The sequence below is a fragment of the Brachyistius frenatus genome, unplaced genomic scaffold (genome assembly GCF_029030835.1).
Source record: "Brachyistius frenatus isolate BFR_SWC_R1_liver_20210118 unplaced genomic scaffold, ASM2903083v1 Contig_39, whole genome shotgun sequence".
Lineage (NCBI taxonomy): Eukaryota > Metazoa > Chordata > Actinopteri > Embiotocidae > Brachyistius > Brachyistius frenatus.
The window spans coordinates 1,807,747-1,831,389 of record NW_027210638.1 but is presented as its reverse complement, the minus strand read 5'-3'; the positions used below and the strand labels follow the sequence as shown (position 1 = coordinate 1,831,389).

General features: G+C 40.6%; 3 protein-coding genes across 3 annotated transcripts; 1 reads left to right on the top strand and 2 right to left on the bottom strand.

The window, feature by feature from the left end:
* Nucleotides 1-426: 426 nt before the first annotated feature.
* rhcgb (Rh family, C glycoprotein b) lies at nt 427-8,896 on the bottom strand. Its single transcript, XM_069701928.1, has 11 exons — nt 8,604-8,896; nt 5,631-5,820; nt 4,934-5,084; nt 4,309-4,456; nt 4,020-4,186; nt 3,708-3,845; nt 3,209-3,345; nt 2,940-3,064; nt 2,691-2,764; nt 2,231-2,298; nt 427-1,543 (listed from the first exon to the last, which is right to left on the bottom strand). Exons 1-11 carry the CDS (start codon nt 8,824-8,826, stop codon nt 1,510-1,512), a joined length of 1,455 nt encoding a protein of 484 aa, XP_069558029.1. The 5' UTR covers nt 8,827-8,896; the 3' UTR covers nt 427-1,509.
* Nucleotides 8,897-12,601: 3,705 nt separating this feature from the next.
* On the bottom strand, nt 12,602-14,637 carry gdpgp1 (GDP-D-glucose phosphorylase 1). Its single transcript, XM_069701834.1, has 2 exons — nt 14,484-14,637; nt 12,602-14,026 (listed from the first exon to the last, which is right to left on the bottom strand). The coding sequence occupies exon 2, from the start codon at nt 14,016-14,018 to the stop codon at nt 12,921-12,923; it is 1,098 nt and encodes a 365-aa protein (XP_069557935.1). The 5' UTR covers nt 14,019-14,026; nt 14,484-14,637; the 3' UTR covers nt 12,602-12,920.
* Nucleotides 14,638-15,279: 642 nt separating this feature from the next.
* Nucleotides 15,280-23,080, top strand: LOC138622835 (titin-like). The gene is made up of 4 exons (XM_069701927.1): nt 15,280-15,396; nt 15,854-15,968; nt 16,328-22,576; nt 22,744-23,080. Exons 1-4 carry the CDS (start codon nt 15,376-15,378, stop codon nt 22,776-22,778), a joined length of 6,420 nt encoding a protein of 2,139 aa, XP_069558028.1. The 5' UTR covers nt 15,280-15,375; the 3' UTR covers nt 22,779-23,080.
* Nucleotides 23,081-23,643: the final 563 nt, after the last annotated feature.

Genomic DNA, 23,643 nt, shown 5'->3' with positions numbered 1-23,643 from the left:
TCTGTCAGAACAAATCTGGCACTGCACATTTCTACCCATAAATGTGCAAACGAATGCACTTATATTGAGTGAATGACTTCACAGGAATTCTCCTAACCAATCAATTTAAAATGATTGACTCCGGCATACGAGTTCAGCCCTGTGAGGGACTTTGCTCTTTTGCTACACTTTGACCCAAGGTGACGATGATAAGGCTGGTGTCTTGTTTTTGGTCACCACAGTGTCCCCAGAGAGCAATAAGGGTGTGACCTTTAGCCTCAGTCCGACCCCGCTCAAGAGGGGACGCTGAGGGGCTCTTCAATGAGGGAAATACATGACCTCTCGGGCTTTTTAATCAGTAAATCTATAATTATTTCATCCATCGTTTAATGCAAAATTTTATTTTAAAGTGGTTAAATTACAAAAAAATATATATATATTGTAGAGATGTAGGTATAACACATTATGTCATTGCAATAGTTTATTAATAATTCTTCATTAATTTTCAAAATGACTTTACAATTAACAGACTTTTAAAACAGTATGACGAGTATAGTACTGTGTATAATTTCTAAATGTACAAATATCAGCTTTTGAAAATATCATTAATTTTCAGATCAATAACTCTTATAACACATTATAAGCAGGTATGTGTTAATTAATGTATTCATCAATAACTATAATTCCTGATGACCCAGAAGTGAAAAATGTTCTGCTGGACTACACTTAGTGTCTTAAAAATCATTTATTAAGTGCTCATGTGTTTCTAATAAACAAGAAGTGTTAAGGTAAGGTGTTACCAAATATTCTTTATCACAGCATAACTTAGTTCAAAACAAATATCACAGCTTTTATGTTTTAAAATTCATAATCAGTAACCTGATAAATAACTCTCATTGTCAAAATTCTCCATGACGACACCCAAAAATGATTCACGTTCTGTTTTAATGCAGCTATGCAAATAAACACAGAACAGAAGAAGCTAAATCTGCCTGGAAGTCTGTGTATTCTCTTCAGATTTTTTTACCTGCAGCTAGTTTTGTCACTCAGACTGAAACAATTTAGATGAGAAGAACAAAGAGGTGAACTCTCCAGTGGAAAATCGTACAAGTGTAACTCAACTTTTGAAGCAAATGTGCCTTTAAATAGTGTTTTGTGTAAATTTGACTCTGAATTTATACATGAGCCAAAACAATCCAAGATAATGCTATTTAATAGAATATTTGACTGAATAGGAATTGATTTAAACGTATAATAAATGAAAGATCTTATTCAGCTGGCAGATACACATTTAAAAAAAACTAATTTAAACAAACTAAGCCAATCAAGATTTTAAATGCAGTTATAAACTGACAATTACCAAAGTATTAATTGATATATCAATATTTCACATCATATTATACTGTATTAAAAAGAGCTGGTGTTGACTGGTGTTAATTGTATCAAATTAATATTTCAGTCCAGCGGGAGAATTAAAGAAAGAAAAAAAGTGCCATGCAGGCAGGAATCCATCAGGATCGAGGCCTAGCGTCAGTTCTGCTCCATGGTGAAATTTGACACCGCTCTGGGGAAAGAAATACATCACGTGTGAAAAACAATGACACTTCAGAGAACACGTAGCTCATTGTATATATGTAAATATCATCACATCAAATCATATCTTTAAATAAAGTGTGGTGGCTTTCATTTGTGACTTGTCCTGTAGATGTTCCTGTGCTCATTATGAAACAGGCTGGATTACGCTGAAATTAAAATTCAATCATTAAAATATTATCTGATTGGAAAGCTCTGCTCGTGTTTTCTAATAGTATCATTTTTATTTCCACTGTAAACATGACTGCTGTTGCATAACCTCAAGGTCACTTCGAGGAGACAAATATGTGGAGCTGTGCTGTGAAAAACACCCATCAACAAACAGCTCAGGTGAGCTTCACTTGGAAGCACAGGATCTGCGTCAGCGCTTCATAATCTTGCCCATGCTGAGCGGTTGGGGCAGTCTGTGTGTCTCTGTGGTGTCATGCTGTCTACAACCAAAAATATTTTAAAAAAAACAAAGATATTACCAACAAAAGGCAGGAAGCACAATGAGCCACATTCAGTCCCTCACGTTGGGCTCTGCTGCCCCCAAGAGGACAGTGATTGCAACATATTTTCTCAACAACAAAGGTAGCGGCTGCACTTTGTTTGCTATGAGAATAGCATATTCCCATGGCCAGAACGATGTTGACATATAAACGAAACAGATACTTACACATCTTTGTTCTGCATGTGGTTGTTGTACTGCAGGATTGATGGGATGCCCTCGTCATCTTCTGGTAACTGTAGGCAGAATTTAAACACTGTGATGCCAGGGGGAAAACAATACGCATGCAGACTACTATTAACAAAGATTGTTTAATGTCCGAAAATTTGACCAGTTTCTTGAGGCGATAGAATGACATTTGATCATTTGGAAAGGTAAATAAAAGGGTTGGAAAAAAGCCTCAGGGAAATATGACAAAACAGTGAAATGTTTCCAATAGCAAAGACCAAAATGTGTTTTTTTTTCCATTTGTGTATCTCCTAAAAGTCATTTTAAAAACAAAACCATTAAAACTTGTGTATTCTTTGTGATATGTTTTGGTCATTCTGCGCAACTTGGCTGAATTACTGACTGAATTGTGACTTGGTATTACTAATGCTCTATGTAGATTTAAGGATCTGCCTCTCACCTCCCAGTACGGCTCATCATCAAAGCAGTTGTCATCTGCAGGATCTCCCCAGATAGGTAATCTTAAAATAAAACCTTAAAAGAAGAATAAAAAGAAAGTAAAAGTCCAGACACAGACAACACACCTATCTGTGTAAACACACCTGTCTTATTCAAACACACTGACATCCCAGTTATTAAAGTACATATTTACAGTTATTCTGTGAAACTGATAGGGGTTTGATAAACCTAACAGTGTCGTGTTACCTACCGACAAGGATGCCTCCGCCTATACCAAAGCAGATAGCCACACAGAGGCCTGCTGCCTGGTGACCGCCCTGCTTTGCAGGTACCATGTTTTCGAAATCATCCTTAAAATCAAAGGTGTTGATCAGCCTGTAATACAAAAAACATTCTCTTTTTTTTACAGAACATAAAATACAATTGGTTACAAGAATACAAATATTACTAATATCAATGATTGACAGGAAAAGCAGCCATGGCCTCTGGCTGCTGGTTTGTAAGCAAAGAAAAACTCACCCTTCCCTGCCATAAACGGACTCTGTTGCAGCTGCGGCAGTAATGGCGCCCACAATACCACCTATGACTCCTGGCATGGCATGGAGGTTGTGGATTCCACATGTGTCCTGGATCTTCAGGTACTTCTCCATGAATGGCTGAAAGAGACAAATGGGGTCACTGAGTTTTGCTTGAGTTTAAGAATACGCAGATTATGACTGACTGTCGACTTCAGAGCAGTAAAAACAGTAGAAGTAACGAGTGGCAGATTTAGGAAAACACCAAAGCCTTTCAACAGTAATCCAACTAAGACAAATATAAACTAAATTGAAACTAAATAAGTAAATGAAAATTGTAAAAGATATTTTAGATAAGCACATTTTCATACACTTAAAGTGTTTTGCAATTTCAAAGACACTAGGCCTTTTTGTAGCTCATTACCTGTATTGAATAATGATAACTTAAAACTAAATTGTAGCTTATCTCATAATAGCTTGAGCACAATGGAAGAAGTTCATACAGAGAGGTAGATATATCCAAGTGTGGAGAGGATACCACAGCAAAACCCCACGATAAGAGAGCCATAGGGCATCAGCATGAACTCCGCTGCTGTTCCTACGGCAACGCCTCCAGCAAGTGTGGAGTTCTGAATGTGAACCTGAGAAACAGGTGCAGAAGGAAAACATATCTTGTGTTAATAACAGAGGAAATTGTCTTCAGTATGCAGTTACAACAAATGTTGGAGTTTGCTCAGGTGGGACAAATGTCTGGCAAGTAATTTTGGATAATTTTCTTCTTCCGCATTGCAGCTTTACAAATATACACATTGCACCATGTCTAGTTTTCCATGCTTCTGAAAGAGGCTGGAAACAGCGATAGTAGTGAGGACGGTCGAGGCCAAAGCCAGGTAGGTGTTGATGGCGGCTCTGTGCTGCCCGTCTCCGTGATCTGTGATAGCTGAGTTAAAGCTGGGCCAGAACATCCACAGGAAGAGGGTGCCTGTGCAGAAAGCAGGGTGAGGGTGGAGACACTGGTGAAATCAGTGCCTTCAGAATAATGGGAAGTATTGTGAGAGGAAAAGGAAATCTCATCAATCAATAGCAAATCTATGTATGACTCACCAATCATAGCAAAGACGTCTGAGTGGTAGACAGAGCCCTGCAGACGGCTGCTCTGGTCCATGTCCGGCCGATACAGCATCCATGACACGGCAAGACCATAATAACCTCCAAATGTGTGGATCACCATGGAGCCACCAGCATCTCTGGCCTTTAGGAATGAAAATATTGGCATTAGTTGTAATAGCAATGTAAACATTTGTTAAGCTATTAAATATTAATATTAGACTAAAAGATGAAAATCTACTGTGGGGCCAAAAATTCTGATTTATTAATTCATCACATTAAGTTCATCTTCAACATAATCACCATTATTTTGTGTTTCTCCCCATTTTTCATCACTATCTATAACAAGAAGTAGATTCTAAGTTGTTTATACTCCAGATGTGGTGAAACTCCGTAGCGTCATGTCAGTGTCCTACTATGGGATTACAAGGATGCTACTAAGTGGTTACTTTAGCAGCTGCAAGGTACCTTTCATTAAAAAAATAATCAAACAGAACAATGTACCCGTCTGACATCCATATATGTCGCAGAATTTATAGGATATCTCTACTGCAAGTCTGAGATTTTGGTTGGTTGTAGCAACATTGTCAGCAAAGTCACGTGATTGATTGTTACAACTTACATGTATGAGATTCAGGATAATATATTCCTCTACGGCAAACAGTGTGACCCCAAACAAAGTCAAAACCATCAGCTGGACTGGACTGACTTTACCCAGCAATGCCCCAAAGGCAATCAAGCAGCTGGCCACACAGAAATCAGCATTGATCAGGCTGAGGAGGTAAAACAGAAAAATTTAGTGAAATAAATCGATACCAGATCATTAGTAATGTGTGCTGATCAAATAGGGGACATTTTTAAATCGTAAACCTTCCCAGGAGTCACTGAACCAAACAGTTACCTAATGTTGAACACTGAACAACTTAAACACTCTTATGTACACAAAGACCTATCAGTGACTTGGCTACACTTCAACAGTATCATCATTTCACATTAGTGTGAGTTTCTGTTTACTTTCCAAACACAAACACTCACTCGAACGTAACTGGAAATACCTTGGTAACATTGTGTCAGTGATACTGGTGTCTCTGTCTCACTTTTTTCTTCTGCAAACCATGCAGGTGGAAACATATTCCCAGAGGACACATATTTCCCAGAAGTTAAACCAAAGAACAAGAAGTGATGTCACTTTCTAGTGTTGTGACCTTTTATGAAATATCACTGAGATCCAAGGGTCTGTTGTTGGCTGTATACCATCGTCAAAATGAATAATATGAGAGGATCATTTGAACTCTTAGACAATAAAACTCAACAATTACTTTTCAATTCCAATTTTGATCTTCCCGTCAGTGTCCAGTGAGTGGAACCAGCCCTGCATCAACAGTGCCCATTGGAGACCGAAGGCAGCGATGAGGAAGTTGAAACCCACTGCGCCGAAGCTGTACCGCTTAAGAAACGTCATCAGGAAGCCAAATCCGACAAAGATCATCACATGGACATCTTGGAAACCTGCAAGAGAAAGACCAGAGGATGAGGCGGGTGAGAGGGAATGGACCTGTGAAGGGCTAAAGGGATGGCCCAGTGGCTCAATGGTCGTAATATTTTTCCTCAAGTGAAAGAAATACATGGATTTGATCCCAAACACATTTTAGACGATGGTTTAATACCTCTTGCTGTCTACAAACATAAAACTATAAGTAAATGTGTTATGGACTGCCTCACTGCCCAGTATCAAATATACATTACAGTCTGTGAGCAAAGGCAGCAAAAGAATGGAAAGTAGAAGCTGAGACAGCTTACAATGTGTCCACATCCAAACAAATTGGAAGCAAATTAAGAAATAAAATAAATACTTTGGAATTTAGAAAAGATTTGTGAAGCAGCCTGACTTTTTTCCCGGTCATGTTAGGATATTAAGTGTTTAAGTTGTTTTTGTCACACTGTACTTTAGTGTAAAATTATTACCCATGCTTGTGTCTCTTTGGAATGGGTGTATGAAACAAAACGAATTGTGTCATAATATTAAATAACAAATACACCCAACAATCTCTTTGTTATTTGCTTACTCGGATACTTGTGGGTATAAGACCTTTTATCTTGTAAATAATAGATTCTTTCTAGATATATACTTATGAATGAATTCACACTCCTGTGGAGAAACTGTATACAGACAGTTTGATTTTATAACAAGACACCACAGTGCAGGTAACATGAGGGCATCTTGGATAATCACGTGCACATGACATGACTCAAGGACGTTTCAGTATGTATTTACTGTTCCTTGCTGATTAGACATGGATATGTTGCTATATCAAGATACTTTATACGGGCTCTAATCCTTGACCCGTAAAGGGACAAAAAATATCTCTGAAACAGACATAGCGGTAAAAAGACTGAAGAGGGCACGAATGAAACTCTCATGTAACTGAAGCCTCTGAAGCACAAATAAGACCTGCACCAAATTAGGGACCAACTATTTAATTCAAAATTATGTTTCTTTTGGAAATAAATTCATGGACTTAAAGGCCCATACATACATATACAGGTGTGTGTTTATATGTAAAAAAGCACAAGTAAAACACTGGAAAGAAACAAATATAAATACATTTAAAGGTTCCACTTTTCAACCTTTTCCATGTTGTATTTTCAGTCTTGGTATCCATAAAAATATATTTTTGTGGTTTTAAGTACCAAAAACCATCTCTATATAGTTTTACATCTCATCTCTTAAGCTCTACCAACAACGGGCTGTTTTGTGTCTCTGTCTTTAAGGCACATTTATATCAGTGACACTCACCTCTGATTGGCTGACTGTTTCTGTAAGAGACACATGCCCAGGCCAGCCATATGTTTTCTTTTGGCTTGTAGCTTTGCTAGCCCCTCGACAGAATAATCACTCTGTGATTTCTTCAACATAAAAAGTTTGACATTTGGCCTTGCTGAGGGCGGACAATTGACATGAGCTTGAGTTTGTGACATCACAAACTTATGGAAGTCCAAACGGTTCTGTTGCCGAACAGGAGCTGTGTGGATTTCTCTGTGGACTGAGCGTATTGACACTTTCACGGTAGCACCTAGAGCTGCTTTATAATCTAAAAAGAAATGGAAATCTGAATTTATACAATATGGACCCTTCAAATAACTTTAATCACGGACCACATGACTCCATTGCAACTGAGTATCTCAATCTGCCAAGAAAGACCATTCGATAGGCTTGAAACCTTCAAAAACTAAAAGTAATTACTGAACAAGCACAAATATAAAGATTTGCTAAAACAGCAAAAACATATTTACAAAAAACATAAATATATCAAGCAACTATTCAAACAGAGGAGTGACAAAGAGCTTGGTCTGCTGTTGAACATTTTAATTTACAGCTACATGTGGAGCAGTTGGCTCTTCTTCGTGAGCCCCCTAATATCTGTGATAACCAGGAAACAACAATATGTGGATACCAGCATTTGGCAGTCCGTATTATTTACAGCATAACACTGGAGCCGCCAGACACGTTTCAGGGACTTTAAAACACAATAGTTTCCATAGACAAATTTGCAACACCCAACCGACTGTGGTTAACACTCGATCACACCCGAGTCAATGCATTTTTTACAGGCAACAAAGGCTTCAGATGGTTTAGACTGTCTTCATGTCAACACTGACAATGGACGCTGTGCTGGAAAACCAGGTACCGTGACTAAAAGATCGGGTCTTATTGGCCTCAGATGCAAACTGTGTCAGGACAGACATTTATCATCTGACATCCAACACCACATCTGAGATGGTTTTATCATAGCCTGACACTGACACTGTGAGTTGCAGGTGTGCTCACAGTACAACCACAACTTTACAATACACTCTCTTTAATCTCTCTTTAATCCAAACAAACCACTGCATGACCAAAGTTGTTTTTAATCCAGACAGGGAATTAAATGTGGACCTGTCAGCTATACAGTTAAATTTGAAAAAGTCTCAGGGGAGTCAAACCTCCGGGGAAATATGCACCTGCGAGTGTCAGATCCTTGTCAGCAATGTGGGAATAACACAAAAGGTCAACACAATCTGAGAACTATCATCAACCTGGTAACGCAAAAAGAAATCTTACTACGATAAAAAAAAGACAATTTACAGCCATATATATATAAAATAATAAGAGATATCTAAATGTTCATAAATATGTATCCTTAAAGCGCTTCGAGACAAAAAAATTAAGACATCAAAGTGTTTCTTCAGAAATTAGACATTTGTTTAAGAGAAATTTTTTAAAAAAGAAGAAAAAAAATGAAGTCACTTACTTGGATATCTGAAGTAGAAGTCATTCTCAATGTCACTTGATATATTTTCAGCTTTTTTGTACTCTATCCAGTGCGCATCTGATTCGTTATTGTATCGAATAAAAACCCCGAACAAGATGATCATGGCTGTTTGCCACACAATGCAAACCGCTGGAAGACTGATGCGAACATTGGTATTCTTTTGACGGTCACACAACTCCCTGAAGCTTTGAACACCACCCATCCTTTCTGTCTCGTTTAGATCTTTAAAAACAATAAAAAAAGAGTCTCTAGACAGCTGAATTATTCAGTTGAGCTGCCGTTTGCAAAAGTGAGAGACACTTTCAAGGCCTGAGCATCTTAAGCTCAAGTTCAGGGTCTGCTGTGAGGACACTCCCACAGTCACTCCCTCCACGCTGCACATGGAGTTTACTCAAATTTTCAGTCGAGGACATGTGCTTTAAGGAAGTTTAGATCTTTTGATTCTACTGGAATGCTTTAATTTGTTATATATTTATACTTTTAACAGTTATAGACACAAACACAAGACCAAAACATCAAATTCTTCTGCTACTCAGGATGTGTGATCAGAGGAAACATGGTTACATGCCTTACATTCTGATCACACGTGAAAAACAAGATATTTACTGTGACATCTTGCAAACAGACTTTGTTGCTTTGATGCGTCTGCTGAAGTTACACAAGGTTGCAATAAACTAGAGGGATCACTCCCTTTGAAATATTCCCGAAACATCCTCCCTCAACACAAACACGCTTTGCATGTCAGACCAAGAAATACAGTCAAACACGTGAAGCTTTTCTCATCAGCAAATATACAAACAGGCTTCTGTCGGAGGGGTGGGGAGCACTCGCACCTTCTTTATACAGGAGCAGGTCCTGTGAAGCATTAACTGTAAATAATGCGCACCATGCTGGGCCCCATTAGAAAAAGGTATGACAGGTTTGACTCAGCCAAAACGCACAGACAGGTTTCAAGGTTGAGACAAGTGTCTTCTTATTTCTTTTAGTTTTTTTTTTTCAAACAAACGTGTCTATATTCTGCACTGCTGTGCAAGCTTATCTCATTATAATCAATTTTATATTTAATTTTAATTGTTCAAAGAACTCAGTATTGAAAGTAGATTAATCAATCTGTATTAATTAAAACTGCGTGGTTCTGCCCAATATGAAAATACACAATATACATGATTGGCAGCTGCTGAAGATGTTTGAGCTTAAACTAGATAAAGTAAAGTGGAAATAAAGTTAATTCATCCACAGAGAAGTGTTTTATGCAGGAGAGTGTGATAATATTTAAAGAAACAGCTCAACATTTTGGTACAAACAAATACGCCCATTTGATTTATGAGTTATGACACATGTGCACATGTGTACAGTGAGTATGCCGCAGGAGCAGCCAGTTAGCTGAATTTAGCCTAAACAAAAGAAACAAAGGTAAACAGTAGTGGTGGAAGTACATTTACTCAAGTAATAGTACAATTGAGGTATTTCCAGTTGACCCCTCTGATTTATCTGCTGTCCCTGTTTATAAAACTGCTCATAAAGTAATTTGAACTAGCTCCACCTGCAGCAGCTACAACAGTCACACTGATGCTTCACTATAAATAAACTACTGTCTTAAATAATAATAATATATCATTTAGAGCGCCCAAACCAGTACTTTTACTTTTATACTTAAACTACATTTGGTTGCTAATACTTTTGTACTTTTACATAAGTGGATTTTTTTTTTCATGCAGGACTTTTACTTGTAATGGAGTATTTTTACATTGCTGTATTTTACTTCAGTACAGGATCTTAATGTACCACCACTGGCAAACAGCTCGCCTGACACCGTCTTGAGAAACCAAAATCCACCAACCAGAATCCTACAGCATGTTAATTTGTTTAATTCCACACAAAACAAAAGTGTAAAAAAACAACAGGTTGCCATTTTGTGGCGGGTTATGTTTTAATCTATCATGGCAGTGTGACGCTGAGTAAAAGTGAAGACTCCAGATAACATAAGATGTTGTGAGCTTGAGAGATGTTGATAGGTGGATTTTGTTTAGATTTTTTTTTTCCAGTCTTTACGCTAAACTCAGCAAACTGCCTGTTGGCTCCACCTTCAGGCTCTCATCTAAATGTTGGCAAGAATACAAATAAGTGTACTTCCCAAAATGTCAAACTATTACTCCAAGAACAATCTGAGCAAAAGTGACTCGTCTTTGTAAATGTCTTTGTTCATACAGTATATTTATTTACTGCCTGAAATAAGTAGCATTTCCTGTCTGTCTGATCAAAACTGTCTTGAAGTTTTTATAACCGTCTCACCATGAGGATTTACTGTTTTTCCGAGAGCAAACTTTCACCGATTACTTTGGACTAAGTAACACTTACAAAAGAAAAAGAGGGAATGGATACGCATGGATGATGATGATGATCCTGACCAACTTGTCCTGCACTTGTATGTCGTGTTGAGAAAGTCAAATAGACAGGCTTTCAGAAAATACAGCAGGTCATGGGCTTGTTGCTCTTGGACAAAACTGTGATGACAAATCTGCATAAAACAAGTAAGAAAAAACTATGTTAAAAACTTCAACTCCCAATCAACTGCAAAAGCAATACCGTTGAAAAAAAAAAAAAAAATCATCTCAATGGGAGAAAAGTGAGTATGTCAGCAGCTAAACATATATATCAATGCACCGGTGTGCACTCACCGATGAGGAACCTCATTAAAATGAGTGAACCGGTATCTACGCTCACTGATCTGACTGCTCAGCTCGGTGCGGCTGCCTTGGTGATGTCACTCTGGCAGATGATGTGCTCTTCAGGGATGATGTGTAGCGCTGATTCGCTTTGATCGGAGCACCGCTGTCGGGCTTGGCAAAGTGAGTTCTGCATCTCTAGATTCAACAGTGATATCAGAGCTTCATAATGCCCAAGCATTATTTTTTCTCTCTTTAGAATGAGGGGAAATGTGGAGTGGATATTGTGTATGTTTTATTAATGCACCTCACTCTTATGTATCCTGTAAGAGTGAACTATGCTTCACTGTTTGTGATTATTCTCAGCGGATTAGGCCTTTAATCGTGAATCTATGGCCATGCTGTTGTGTCTAATGACTTGTGGCATTGTTAGTAAAGTAGTGGACATGCGGTTGAATCTGACTGATTATGACCTATCGCAGATAGATTTGCATCAGTGTTCTCCGATATATAAAAACACGATGCAGAAAAAGATGCTTGAGGTCATTTACAATCTGTTCTGTTTGTATGTTTATTATTGACAAGTGTTTGATGAGAACATTTTTGTCAATTTATCAATATTTTTTAATTGATATCTACATTTTTTTTCTTTTGCATTGGTATTTGTTAAGGCATCAGCCCGAAAAATACCATACCGGTGAAGTTTGCTTAGAACTGTGACTGTCAAAAGAAAGCACAGATTGTGCACCGCAGCAAACACAGTGATTATGGACACTTGCATTGTTTTTTAGACCTTAAAGTCTTTCTCACATTGTTGTCAGCACTATCTGTAATTTTCAATTTACACAACTGTCCTGTCAAACTCTCCTACTCCTGTGACTATTTCCCTTTGCATAGAGAACATCCTGAAAGCAATACGTATTGTGTCCTGTACATTATATTTCTTAAAGTAATCTGCCTCCATTAACAGGTAAAATCCACTTTTCTAAACCTCCTGCTCTTCTTGGTGTTGTCCCACTAATTAGGGCTCGACCACATATCAACAGGATTATCATTGTATGGGAAAACTACATGTTCCTTATGTTACTTTGTCAATAGAGATTACATTTGGACCTTCTTCACACAGCAGATATTTGGAATAGTGTAAACACAAATTCTAACAAGTGACATTAATGATTTCTCTGCGCCGACACACCTGAAATGTGTCTTGTGAAAAGGGTCCGTTAATGCATTGACTTGAATCAAAGCCTCAACTGAGAAGTGAAACTCACAAGAACAACAACAAAAAAAGATACAACCCTCATGTTTTAAGACACAATATTTTTGGCATTTTATTTGATACTAGTTTTGCACAGTCTCAATCAAAAATATAATTAAAATAAATCCAAATATTTGCGATCCCATTTATTGTTTAGTGGAGGCTGTGAAACCTATTCAGCAGGGTAGTTGTGTGCACATCCAGGTGCGGGACAGAAGATTCAGTGAAGTACTTCAAAATAGCCACAATCCAGTGTGAAGATAGTCCCTCTGTTTATTCATTTATGCCACCAAATCGTAGTAGCTTCCAGCGTCGTTGGTTTGCAACTCGGAACACAAGATTTAACACGGCACTGCAGATTTTGTCATTACATTATGAACTCATTAAATGATTAGTGAGCTGCTGTTCCAGCCTGTGAAACTCATCATCAGGCAGAAGATACTTCTGTATTATATCGGTGACATCCTTCTCGGTGGTGAGCTCATAGTCCTTCTTGTTCTTAAATGGTAAATGTCCAGCCAGCTCGCAGAGAGCAACGTTGAAGGCAGATTCCTCTTTGGCACCGAAGCAGGATATTCTGGGCCATATAGCAATACGCACGCCTTTTCTTGACCGGCGATCCTTTCCACTCTGTATGCGACCACATGGTGGACTTCCTCTAGTCAAGAACAGGTTGTGAGCAATATTATCGTCCACAAGAAAGTCTGTGACTTGACAGATGGTTCTCGCCACCGTCTCCACCTCCTCCGATTCTGCGTAAAACAAAAAGCCTGCAGGAAATTCCAGCATTTGGTAAAATCCTTTTTCAGGAAGTAAAGGCTTCACTGCCATGGATTCTATGTTGAGGTTGTGGTTTAGGTAATATCCATGAAGGTGTAAGTGATTGACAGATGCAAATGCTCCAAGGCTGTTGAACCCCACACGAAAACCAGGGTTGGAGCTCAGGAGCACAGACTCAATACCAACCTGGATAGCGAAGCGTGTCAAGATCTGTGGGAGACAGCGCGACGGATCCGGAACAAAAACACAATGTCCAAACTCCAGAGGGCTAACATTGACTAATACAACCATCCTGCACGGTCGACACAGCTGTCCATTGTCAGGCAAAGCCGTACCTCCCTCTGTCCCCTTCATCATCTCAAATATGATTTCATCTGGATTGATTTTGTTGAAATTAAACTGGTCGGCATTGAACTCCTGCTGAATGCTCAGTATCTCCTGAGGTTTTCTTCTCTCCAGTCCTCTTTGAACATTCAGCTGAGCCACATAGCCACGCGGGCCCGGCAGGATACGAGTTTGCAAGTCACCCAGATGGTAGCGGAAGAGACCCCTGTCCATCCTGTCTGTCCAGCCGGCTTGGATGGCGGCGTCAAACTTTGCTGGCGGCGTTGCCATCGCGGGACAGTTTCCATCGCTCAGACTCGTATCAGCGACAAAGTCCTGGTGGCTGTACACAAACTGGAGGGTCATGGCTGGATCTGCTTAGTGAAACAGGAAGGCGTGAGATGTGACAATGGAGCTCAGTTAGGTGTCATCCTGCTGAATCGTCAGATACAGAGTCTGGTCACATGTGGAGACTCTGAACATGAACTACTCTGTCCTCAATTTCATTGATAAACTGTTTAGTTGTTTATTTATTATCAGTAAAAAAAAACAACAAAAAAAAACCCGAGGCTGGACATTTGAACTTGATTTCTCAGTTTGGTATGAATCAATTAATAGACAAGTTGCTAGACAGTTCAATGACAGCTCTGAAATCGAGGTCGCACTGGTGGAAGAAAACACGTCCTACCTTTATACTAACAAACGTTTGAACATGAGAAATGAACCGGCCACTATACATTTCACACGAAGCAAACAGCTTCAGCGGACCTACACTATAAAGGCTGATCATGACGGAAGCATTATGTTGATTCAAATTTATCGTGTCCTCACCTCAGCTTTATTTTGACACCGCGTCAACGTCAGCATCTGGAAACCCACAGCAGATTAAAGGCACAGCTGCTTGTATCCACATGTCTGTTTTAAATACAGTCAATGGTATTTCTACAATCACCGGCCGGTTAGGCTAACTTCTTTGGCCACACGTGCGCTTCTTCGTTGGTGTTTATTTATGTATTTCCGGTTCATTTTATTTTTCAAAATAAAAGTTTCTGCAAACGCATGTATTTGCATAATATTTTTGTCAAACGCATTTTATGGAACATATGAACATTCATATAGTTGCATTTTAATGTGTTTTTACGAAAAAAAAATATTAGTTTGGTACAACGATTAATGTTACATCCTGTAGGCGACATACTCCGTAAAGCAGATCCCTGTAGATTTCATGAATTTATTTTTAATAAAAGTTTATATAAAATATTTTGTATCCCTGACTCACCACTGTTATTGTATGGCGCATTCAGGACAGCTGTTTCTCACTTAATGTGTGCGTTTGTGTATGTGTTCATTGGAGGGTGGGTACCCTTAGACCCTTCAAACACGCACAGACACATGTATTTATCTAAATTGTGAAGTGATATGGTGAACCCTCTTGTCACAGGAATAGCAGGTGCACAATATTTAACTGTTGAGCAACTTTCCAGTTTTTCCGAGCTGACCCATGTTGTCTAACCTAATTTTGAAAGTATGAGCAGCTGGCCAATCCCGCCCCATGCTTATTTTAGTCACTGCATGCTTCAGGAGATAAAGTAGGCAGTGATTGGCAGAGCAGTGTCTGTCAGCATTAGAGTTTTGGGACACACCACACTCGGTGGATCTTAGCTAACCAACTGAGCAAGCTGAAGTTTGAGTTCACATTTATTTCTCCTGTTTAAGTTTGAGGATGGAAGCAAGCAAAAATGAGGTAAGTACAACTATATTTGAAAACCAAAAACTTTAAAGTAAGGTATTGTATTATCACAGAAAGAGTTAAGGAAATCCTAGAAATTGCTTTTTGTTGAACTGTTTTCTTTTTTGTATTTTACCAAAGTAAAATGTTTATTGAGAGTATTAAGCGTTAGATAATAATAGAATTTCATCTGTTTGGCAGAGCAGATGGCAATCTGGTCCACCATGACTCAGTTATTTTTAACACCATCAAGAGTTTCTGTTACTACACTAACCCATTACACTCACTAAGATGGCCTACAAACTTGTTTAACGGCTTTGTATAACAATTTTTAATGTGGACAAAAAGCTACATCTAAATAACCAAACAACATAAGGGTCTTTGAAAAAAGGGTAAAATATTTTGCCCTGTTTCAGAGATTGCCTGTCTGTTCCTTCACTCTCTGACAGTTTTTTACCATTGTCTCTTGTAGGCGGGAGGAAAAGCAGAAGATAAAGCTCCCTCTCTAAATATAAACATGACACAGGATACTGATGCAGAGCTCACAGCTGAGGGTTCCCAGTCATCCTCCACGCTCATTGTCCAAGGTATGTCATGCATTCATCCCACATTGATAACATACTGCATATTCAAACTTTGCTTTAAATTGAGATGCAAACATGTTTTAAAAAAGTTATTACAAATAGTGTCAAAATATTATAAACAAATCCACAGAATTATATTGCTATGACCTACTTGATATACAGCATGCCAGATTTTTTTCTGAGGCCAAATTGTCTGAATACACAATAACTGAATGCAAATAAACTTAAAAATTTGTCCATAATTCAATATGTATTCACCAAAGAGAATCCATGTTTACTTGAATATATGCCATGTGAGTCTCTCTACACAGTGATTCTATTAAATGCTACGTCTACTGCATGCTTGTTTCTCCTCACATCAGGTCGACCCGCTACTTCAGCAGAGAACATCCAACCCACCCCTGTGACAGATAAGGAAACCGCTGTTAAGCCAAATCTCCAGATAACTTTTAGCACATTCACTGTGAAGAACGGTGACAGTCTAAAAGTGGAGATCCCAGTGTTTGGGCAACCAGTTCCAAAGATTGAGTGGAAAAAAGATGGTCAGCCGGTTAAAGAAACGTCGAGGCTAGAGGTTTTAAGTACAGCATCATTAACAGTCTTTCATATCAGACACGCTGCCAGGGAGCACTCTGGTCAATACTCTATCACAGCAGGCAACAGTGCTGGAAAATATACAGGAGAAATCAGCGTGGTTGTTCTTGAAAAGCCAGACCCACCCATAGGGCCGGTGAGGATTGATGAGGTCAGTTCTGACTATGTAACCATCTCATGGGAGCCACCTGAATACACTGGAGGCTGTCAGCTCGACAACTATGTGGTGGAGAAACGGGAAAATACAAGTACAGAGTGGCAGACTGTGTCAGCAACAACAGTAAGAACCACAATCAAAGTTACCAAGCTGAAGACAGGAAGTGAATACCAGTTCAGAGTGTTTGCAGAAAATAGGTATGGAAAAAGTACTGCAATCACCTCTCCTATCGTAACGGCACAGTATCCATTTAGTGTGCCTGCTGCTCCTGGCACCCCATTTGTGTCAACTGTGACAAAGTACAGCATGGTGGTTGAATGGGAGCCTCCCGTCAGAGATGGCGGCAGCCCCATCATCGGCTATCACCTTGAACGTAAAGAGAAGAACAGCATTTTATGGACCAAGTTAAACAAATTTATCATGACTGACGCTCGCTTCAAAACAAGTGGACTGGAGGAGGGCATTGAGTATGAATTCAGAGTCTTTGTTGAAAATATTGCTGGACTCAGCCCATCTAGCAGGATATCTGAATGCTATGTGGCAAGAGACCCCTGTGATCCACCTGGTAAACCTGAAGCTATTGTCATTACGAGAGAAAATGTCACACTTCAGTGGGCGAAACCCAAGTATGACGGTGGAAGCACCATCACAGGGTATGTTGTGGAAAAGAAGGAACTCCCAGATGGCAGATGGGCAAAGGCAAACTTCACCAATGTCATTGACAATGTGTTCACAGTCACAGGTCTGACAGAAGGTCAAAGTTATGAGTTTAGAGTAACTGCTAAGAACGGCGCTGGTGTTTGGAGCAAACCTTCAGAAAGTGTGACCATCATTGTGCAGGATGTCATTGAAGGGCCCTCTGCAGTCATTGATCCTAAGTTCAAGAGCACTACTGTTGTGCAGGCTGGAGAGACATTCGTTATTGAAGCTGATTACTTTGGGAAGCCTCTTCCTGAAGTATCGTGGCTGAAAGATGGAAGAGAAATTGACAAAGTTACACCGAGAATGGAGCTCAAAAACACCCTCACCCATACAACTTTGACTGTGAGGGACTCCACACGAGTGGACGGAGGACACTATATCTTGAGCCTCACAAATATTGGTGGAACTACATCTATTCCAGTTAATGTGAAGGTCCTGGATAGACCTGGTCCTCTTGAGGAACCTCTAAAAGTGAAAGTTGTCACTGCAGAGAAGTGTAATCTTCATTGGAGCCCCCCTTTAAATGATGGCGGTGCCTCTGTTTCCCACTTCATCATTGAAAAAAGGGAGACCAGCCGTGTTACATGGACAGGGGTCGAATCTCATGTTGAAGCTGTCAGCTACAAAGTGACAAAACTGGTACCCGGCAAAGAATATATATTCAGAGTGGCTGCCGTGAACAAATTTGGTGTTGGTGAATTTCTGGAATCAGACCCCTTCATTGCGCAAAATCCTTTTACAACACCCAGTGCACCTTCTGCACCTACAGCCAGCGCTGTGACTGGTGACTCTGTAGTGCTAACATGGGAAAGGCCTGAGACTGATGGAGGCTCAGAGATTGATGGCTTCATCTTGGAGAAACGGGACAAAGATGGTGTCAGGTGGACTAAATGCAACAAGAGAAGACTAAATGACTTGCGTTTCCGATGTACGGGACTCACAGAAGGACATTACTATCAGTTCAGAGTACTTGCAGAAAATGCTGCTGGCGTGGGTGCACCCAGTGAGCCAAGTGAGTATATAAAAGCATGTGAAGCTACTTACCCACCTGGTCCACCCACCAACCCCAAAGTGACAGACTACTCTAGCACTAGTGTGTCTCTGACCTGGTCAAAGCCCATCTATGATGGCGGAGCAGCCATCAGTGGATTTGTGGTTGACATGAAAGAAGCCGCAGACGATGAATGGATTACATGCACACCAAGCACTGGTGTTAAGGACACAAACTACACGGTGAAAAGACTACGAGAAAATGCAGAGTATAACTTTCGTATACATGCAATGAGTGCTGCGGGAGTAGGCGAGCATGTGGACCTACCTGGGTCTGTGGTAGCAGCTGAAAAACTAGAGGCGCCAGAGATTGAGCTGGACACTGCCTTGAGGAAAATTGTCAACGTTCGATCCTGTTCCACATTACACCTCTTTGTCACCATCAGAGGAAGACCAGAGCCTGAGGTTAAATGGTCAAAGGAAGGTGGTGCACTAAGTGAGCGTGCTCAGATTGAGGTAACAAGCTCCTACACTGTGTTACTGATCGAGAACGTCAATAGAAACGACACTGGAAAGTATGTGTTGATGGCTGAGAACTGCAGTGGCTCCAAATCAGCATTCATTAACGTCAGAGTGTTGGACTCTCCAAGTGCACCAACAAACTTGGAGATAAAGGATGTAAAGCGAGACTCTGTGTCCATCTCCTGGGAGGCACCCGTCATTGACGGCGGAGCAAAGATTTCACACTACATTGTAGAAAAGCGAGAGGAAGCCAGGAAGGCATTTACAAGCGTCTGTAGTAACTGTGTGAGGAATTCATATAAGATTGACAATCTACAGGAAGGATGCTTCTACTATTTTCGTGTGCTGGCGGTGAATGACTTTGGCAGTGGACTGCCAACAGAGACCACTGAGGCTGTTAAAGTGTCTGAGGTGCCTCTGCCCCCTGGCAAAATCTCTCTTATCGATGTCACTTGCAATGGTGCAAGACTCTCTTGGGAGAAGCCTGATCATGACGGAGGAAGCAAAATCACATGTTACTTTGTAGAAATGCAAGCTAAGGGAGATGACACGTGGATAAAGTGCTCAGAGAGTAAAGCACTAGAAGTGACTATCGATGGGCTGACTAAAGGAAAGGAATATTTCTTTAGAGTGAGTGCAGTGAATGAAAAGGGAAAGAGTGAACCAAAGTCCCTGTTGGCACCAGTTGTAGTTAAGGATACGAGTGCTGAACCTGTTATTAATCTGCTGTCCAACACATTCAGCGTGAAGGCGGGAAATGACCTAAAGATTGATGTCCCATTCAAGGCTGTCCCTCCACCAACAGCAGCCTGGAAAAAAGAGGGCAACGTGCTGAAAGAGACAAGCCGGGTAAATGTGTACACATCTGACACAACATCTCAGATCATTATCAAGGATGCAACCAGGATAGATGTCGGTGTGTATGAGGTGACCCTGACCAACTCTGTTGGAACCACATCTGCTGAAATCTTTGTTAATGTTTTTGAAAGACCTGGACCACCTACTGACCTCAGTTTGGATGAGGTGAGTGCTGACTTTGTGTCTCTGTCATGGCAGCCCCCACATTACACTGGCGGATGTCAAATCAATAATTATGTCGTGGAGAAAAGAGAGACAGGCAGCACAATATGGCAGACGGTGTCAGCTACAGTTGCAAGAATATCAATCAAAATTTCCCGTCTGACACAAGGCACTGAATATCAGTTTCGTATCGCTGCAGAGAATCGCTATGGAAAGAGCCACTTTGTGGAGTCAGAACCTGTTGTTGCCCAGTATCCCTTCAAGCCACCGGGTTCACCAAACAATCTTCATGTTGTGCAGGCCTCAAAGTCTGTAATGGTCATCGCTTGGTGCAAACCAGACAGTGATGGTGGCAGCCCTATTGTGGGTTATCATATTGAATGTAAAGATCAAAGCAGTATTCTGTGGACAAAGTTAAACAGAGGACCTGTGACTGAGAATCAATACAAGGTAACAAGTGTAGAGGAAGGTCTGATATATGAGTTTCGGGTCTGTGCTGAGAACATGGCAGGTATTGGACCCTGCAGCAAGGCATCTGAGCCTGTAGCAGCAAGAGACCAATGTGATCCCCCTGGCAACCTCACCGTCACCAATATAACTAACACTTCAGTTTCGCTCTCATGGGACAAACCAGAATATGACGGTGGGGCGAAAATAACAAGTTACATTGTCGAGCACAGAGAACTGCCAGATAGTTGCTGGCTTAAGTGCAACTTCACAAACTTACAGGACACCTTCTTGGAAGTGACCGGCCTCACAGAAGGTGAACAGTATGATTTTCGTGTTATTGCAAAGAACGCAGCTGAGCTCTTCAGTGCACCCTCTGAAACCACCGGACCGGTTACGGTACAGCATGATGTGGAGCCACCCAAAATTGTCATGGAGGACAAATTTAGACAGGTGGTGGTTGTCAAAGCGGGAGACCTCCTGAGAGTAGATGCTGACATCTCCGGCCGTCCTAACCCAACAGTGTTTTGGTTGAAGAATGGTAGAAATATTGGCACCAAGGGGAGGGTTGAGATAACTGCAACAAAGATGCACACTGCTCTACTTATCCGAGAGAGTGTAAGAAAAGACTCTGGACAATACACTCTGACCCTGCAGAATACATGTGGCACCACCTCTAAGATTGTCACCTGCAAAGTGCTGGACAGGCCGGGTCCGCCTGCTGGACCTCTGGAAGTGTCTGGACTCTCGGCAGAAAAATGCATGCTGTCATGGGGACCTCCTCATGAGACTGGCGGTGCGGAGATCATGTACTACATTGTCGAGAAGTGTGAAACCAGCCGTGTTGCCTGGACCCTTGTGTATGGTGACATGATGGCAACTACTTGCAAGATAGCCAAGCTGCTCAAAGGAAATGAATACTTGTTTAGAGTGAAAGCAGTGAACAAATATGGGGAGGGTGAGACGTTGGAAAGTGAGCCCATCAAGGCCATGGATCCCTTTACTATCCCGTCTGCTCCAACGGATGTTGAGGTCACAAGTGCAACCAGTGAAGTTATGACAATCTGCTGGAAGAGGCCTGAATCCGATGGAGGTAGCCGTATCAGTGGTTACATTATAGAGAAAAGGGAGAAGCAGGGTGTCCGCTGGGTCAGGGTCAATAAGAAACCAGTCTATGACCTGCGAGTCAAAGCTTCCTGCCTTCATGAGGGATGCGAGTATGAATTCAGAGTGTTTGCTGAGAACACTGCTGGTTTAAGTGAGCCCAGCCTCCCATGCTCACTCACCCTGGCAGAGGATCCAAAGTTTCTACCCTGCCCTCCAGCAAAGCCCACCGTAGTTGATTCATCCAAGTCCTCCATCACTCTGTCATGGAACAAGCCGATGTTTGATGGCGGAGCAGCAGTCACAGGGTACAAAGTCGAATTCAGGAAATCAACAGAAGAGGACTGGTCCGTTGGTGTTCACAACACAGATAAGACAGAGTTTACAGTAACTGGACTCACAACGGAGGCAGAATATATTTTTATTATCAGATCCATAAATAAGATTGGCGTCAGTGATCCCAGTCCTGAAACAGATCCTGAATTGGCCATGGAGAGAGAAGAGGAGCCGAGGTTTGATATCAGCCCTGAGATGAGGAAGACCTTGCTTGTTAAAGACAGCAGCTCTTTCACTTTAACTGTGCCCTTCACAGGAAAACCTGTTCCCACTGTGACATGGGACAAAGCAGATGTAGATCTGAGAGTCAGAGGAATGATCAACACCACCAACTTTGCCACCTCTATCACAGTGGAACGGGTGACCCGAGATGATTCTGGGAAATATGTAGTCAAACTGCAAAATGTCGCTGGATCTGCCTCTTTGACCCTGAGCGTGAGGGTTTTGGATTCACCTGGTCCACCAACTCACATAACAGTTAAAGATGTGACCAAAAACTCTGCTACGTTTACCTGGGACATCCCCGAGAATGAGGGCGGGGCCCCTGTGACGCACTACCTTGTCGATATACGGGACATAAGCAGAATGGGGTGGACAAGGCTCACAGACAAATGCCGCCGATTGTCCTACAAGGTGTCGGACCTGGAGGAGGGAGGAATCTACTTCTTCAGAGTCACAGGGGAAAACGAGTATGGCATCGGGGTTCCAGCTGAGACCAAGGAGGGAACGAAAATGACAGGTAGAATCTGACAATAAACACATTATAAGAATTGTTGTAGCTTACTTAATATGAATCAAAACCCTTGTTAGTGTGATGGGTTTAGTATATTAAACAATTACAACTTCACCCGCACATTATTGCAAGCTGTTTTAGAAATATAACCTGTTTCTATTTTTCTATTCCAGATACAACAGACTGGGAAACTAACCCAGGAGCTTAACGTATCTCCTTCCCAGTGCTGAGTCAATAATCCCCTGATCATCTCAGAAGATCTTTGTCTCTGTCTGATCTAAACTTCACTAAGTTTTGTTTTGAGTTGTTAGTTTAACTATAAATATCGGTGAATAAAATAAACATGGTATGGTAGTGAACACTGTATGATAATATAAGCAACTTCTTGTTGTTTCGTAGGTATATTATTACTGTTTTAAACTTTTTAAATGTTTGTTAACTTGTAACTTAACTTGCATTGCCAGCTGCTGTTTGAGGTAAAACTACAATAAAGTGAAGATGATGTGAAAAGTTACTTGCTTTACATAACCTGTTAATCAATTTAAACTAAACCAAAACAATGAAAAGCAGAGATAAGTAAATGTACTTTTTTACTGTAATATTTGAGGTAGAATAATGGAGCTCCACTTGAGTATTTCCATTTTGTATGCTTTTTACAATCCTGTAAAGTGACAACATTATTGTATCATTAGAGACAGCACGAAACCTGAACCTGAAACGTTCTGATCTTATTCTATGAGGGTATAGGTACTCCTGATACTTGAATATATTTGTCTGCACTACTGCACGTGGTGTGACATCCTATCTGAGGACCTACCTACAGTTTGCATATTCATTTTGACACCAAAGAGCGTGGCGACATGTAATTGTAAATGCAACAGGGGGCAATGTTTCACTTCTTGCATTTGAATATTTTCTGCTGTGCAGCATGTTAAGTCTCTGCTAAATAAAATGTCAAATAACATTTTCATTATCAAATTGTTAGAAAATTGCATTTGAATTTTAATTGGGACATTGAATTAACTTAAAAATGAAATATTGTCACCTGTACAGTGTGATGCAATTTTGAAAAT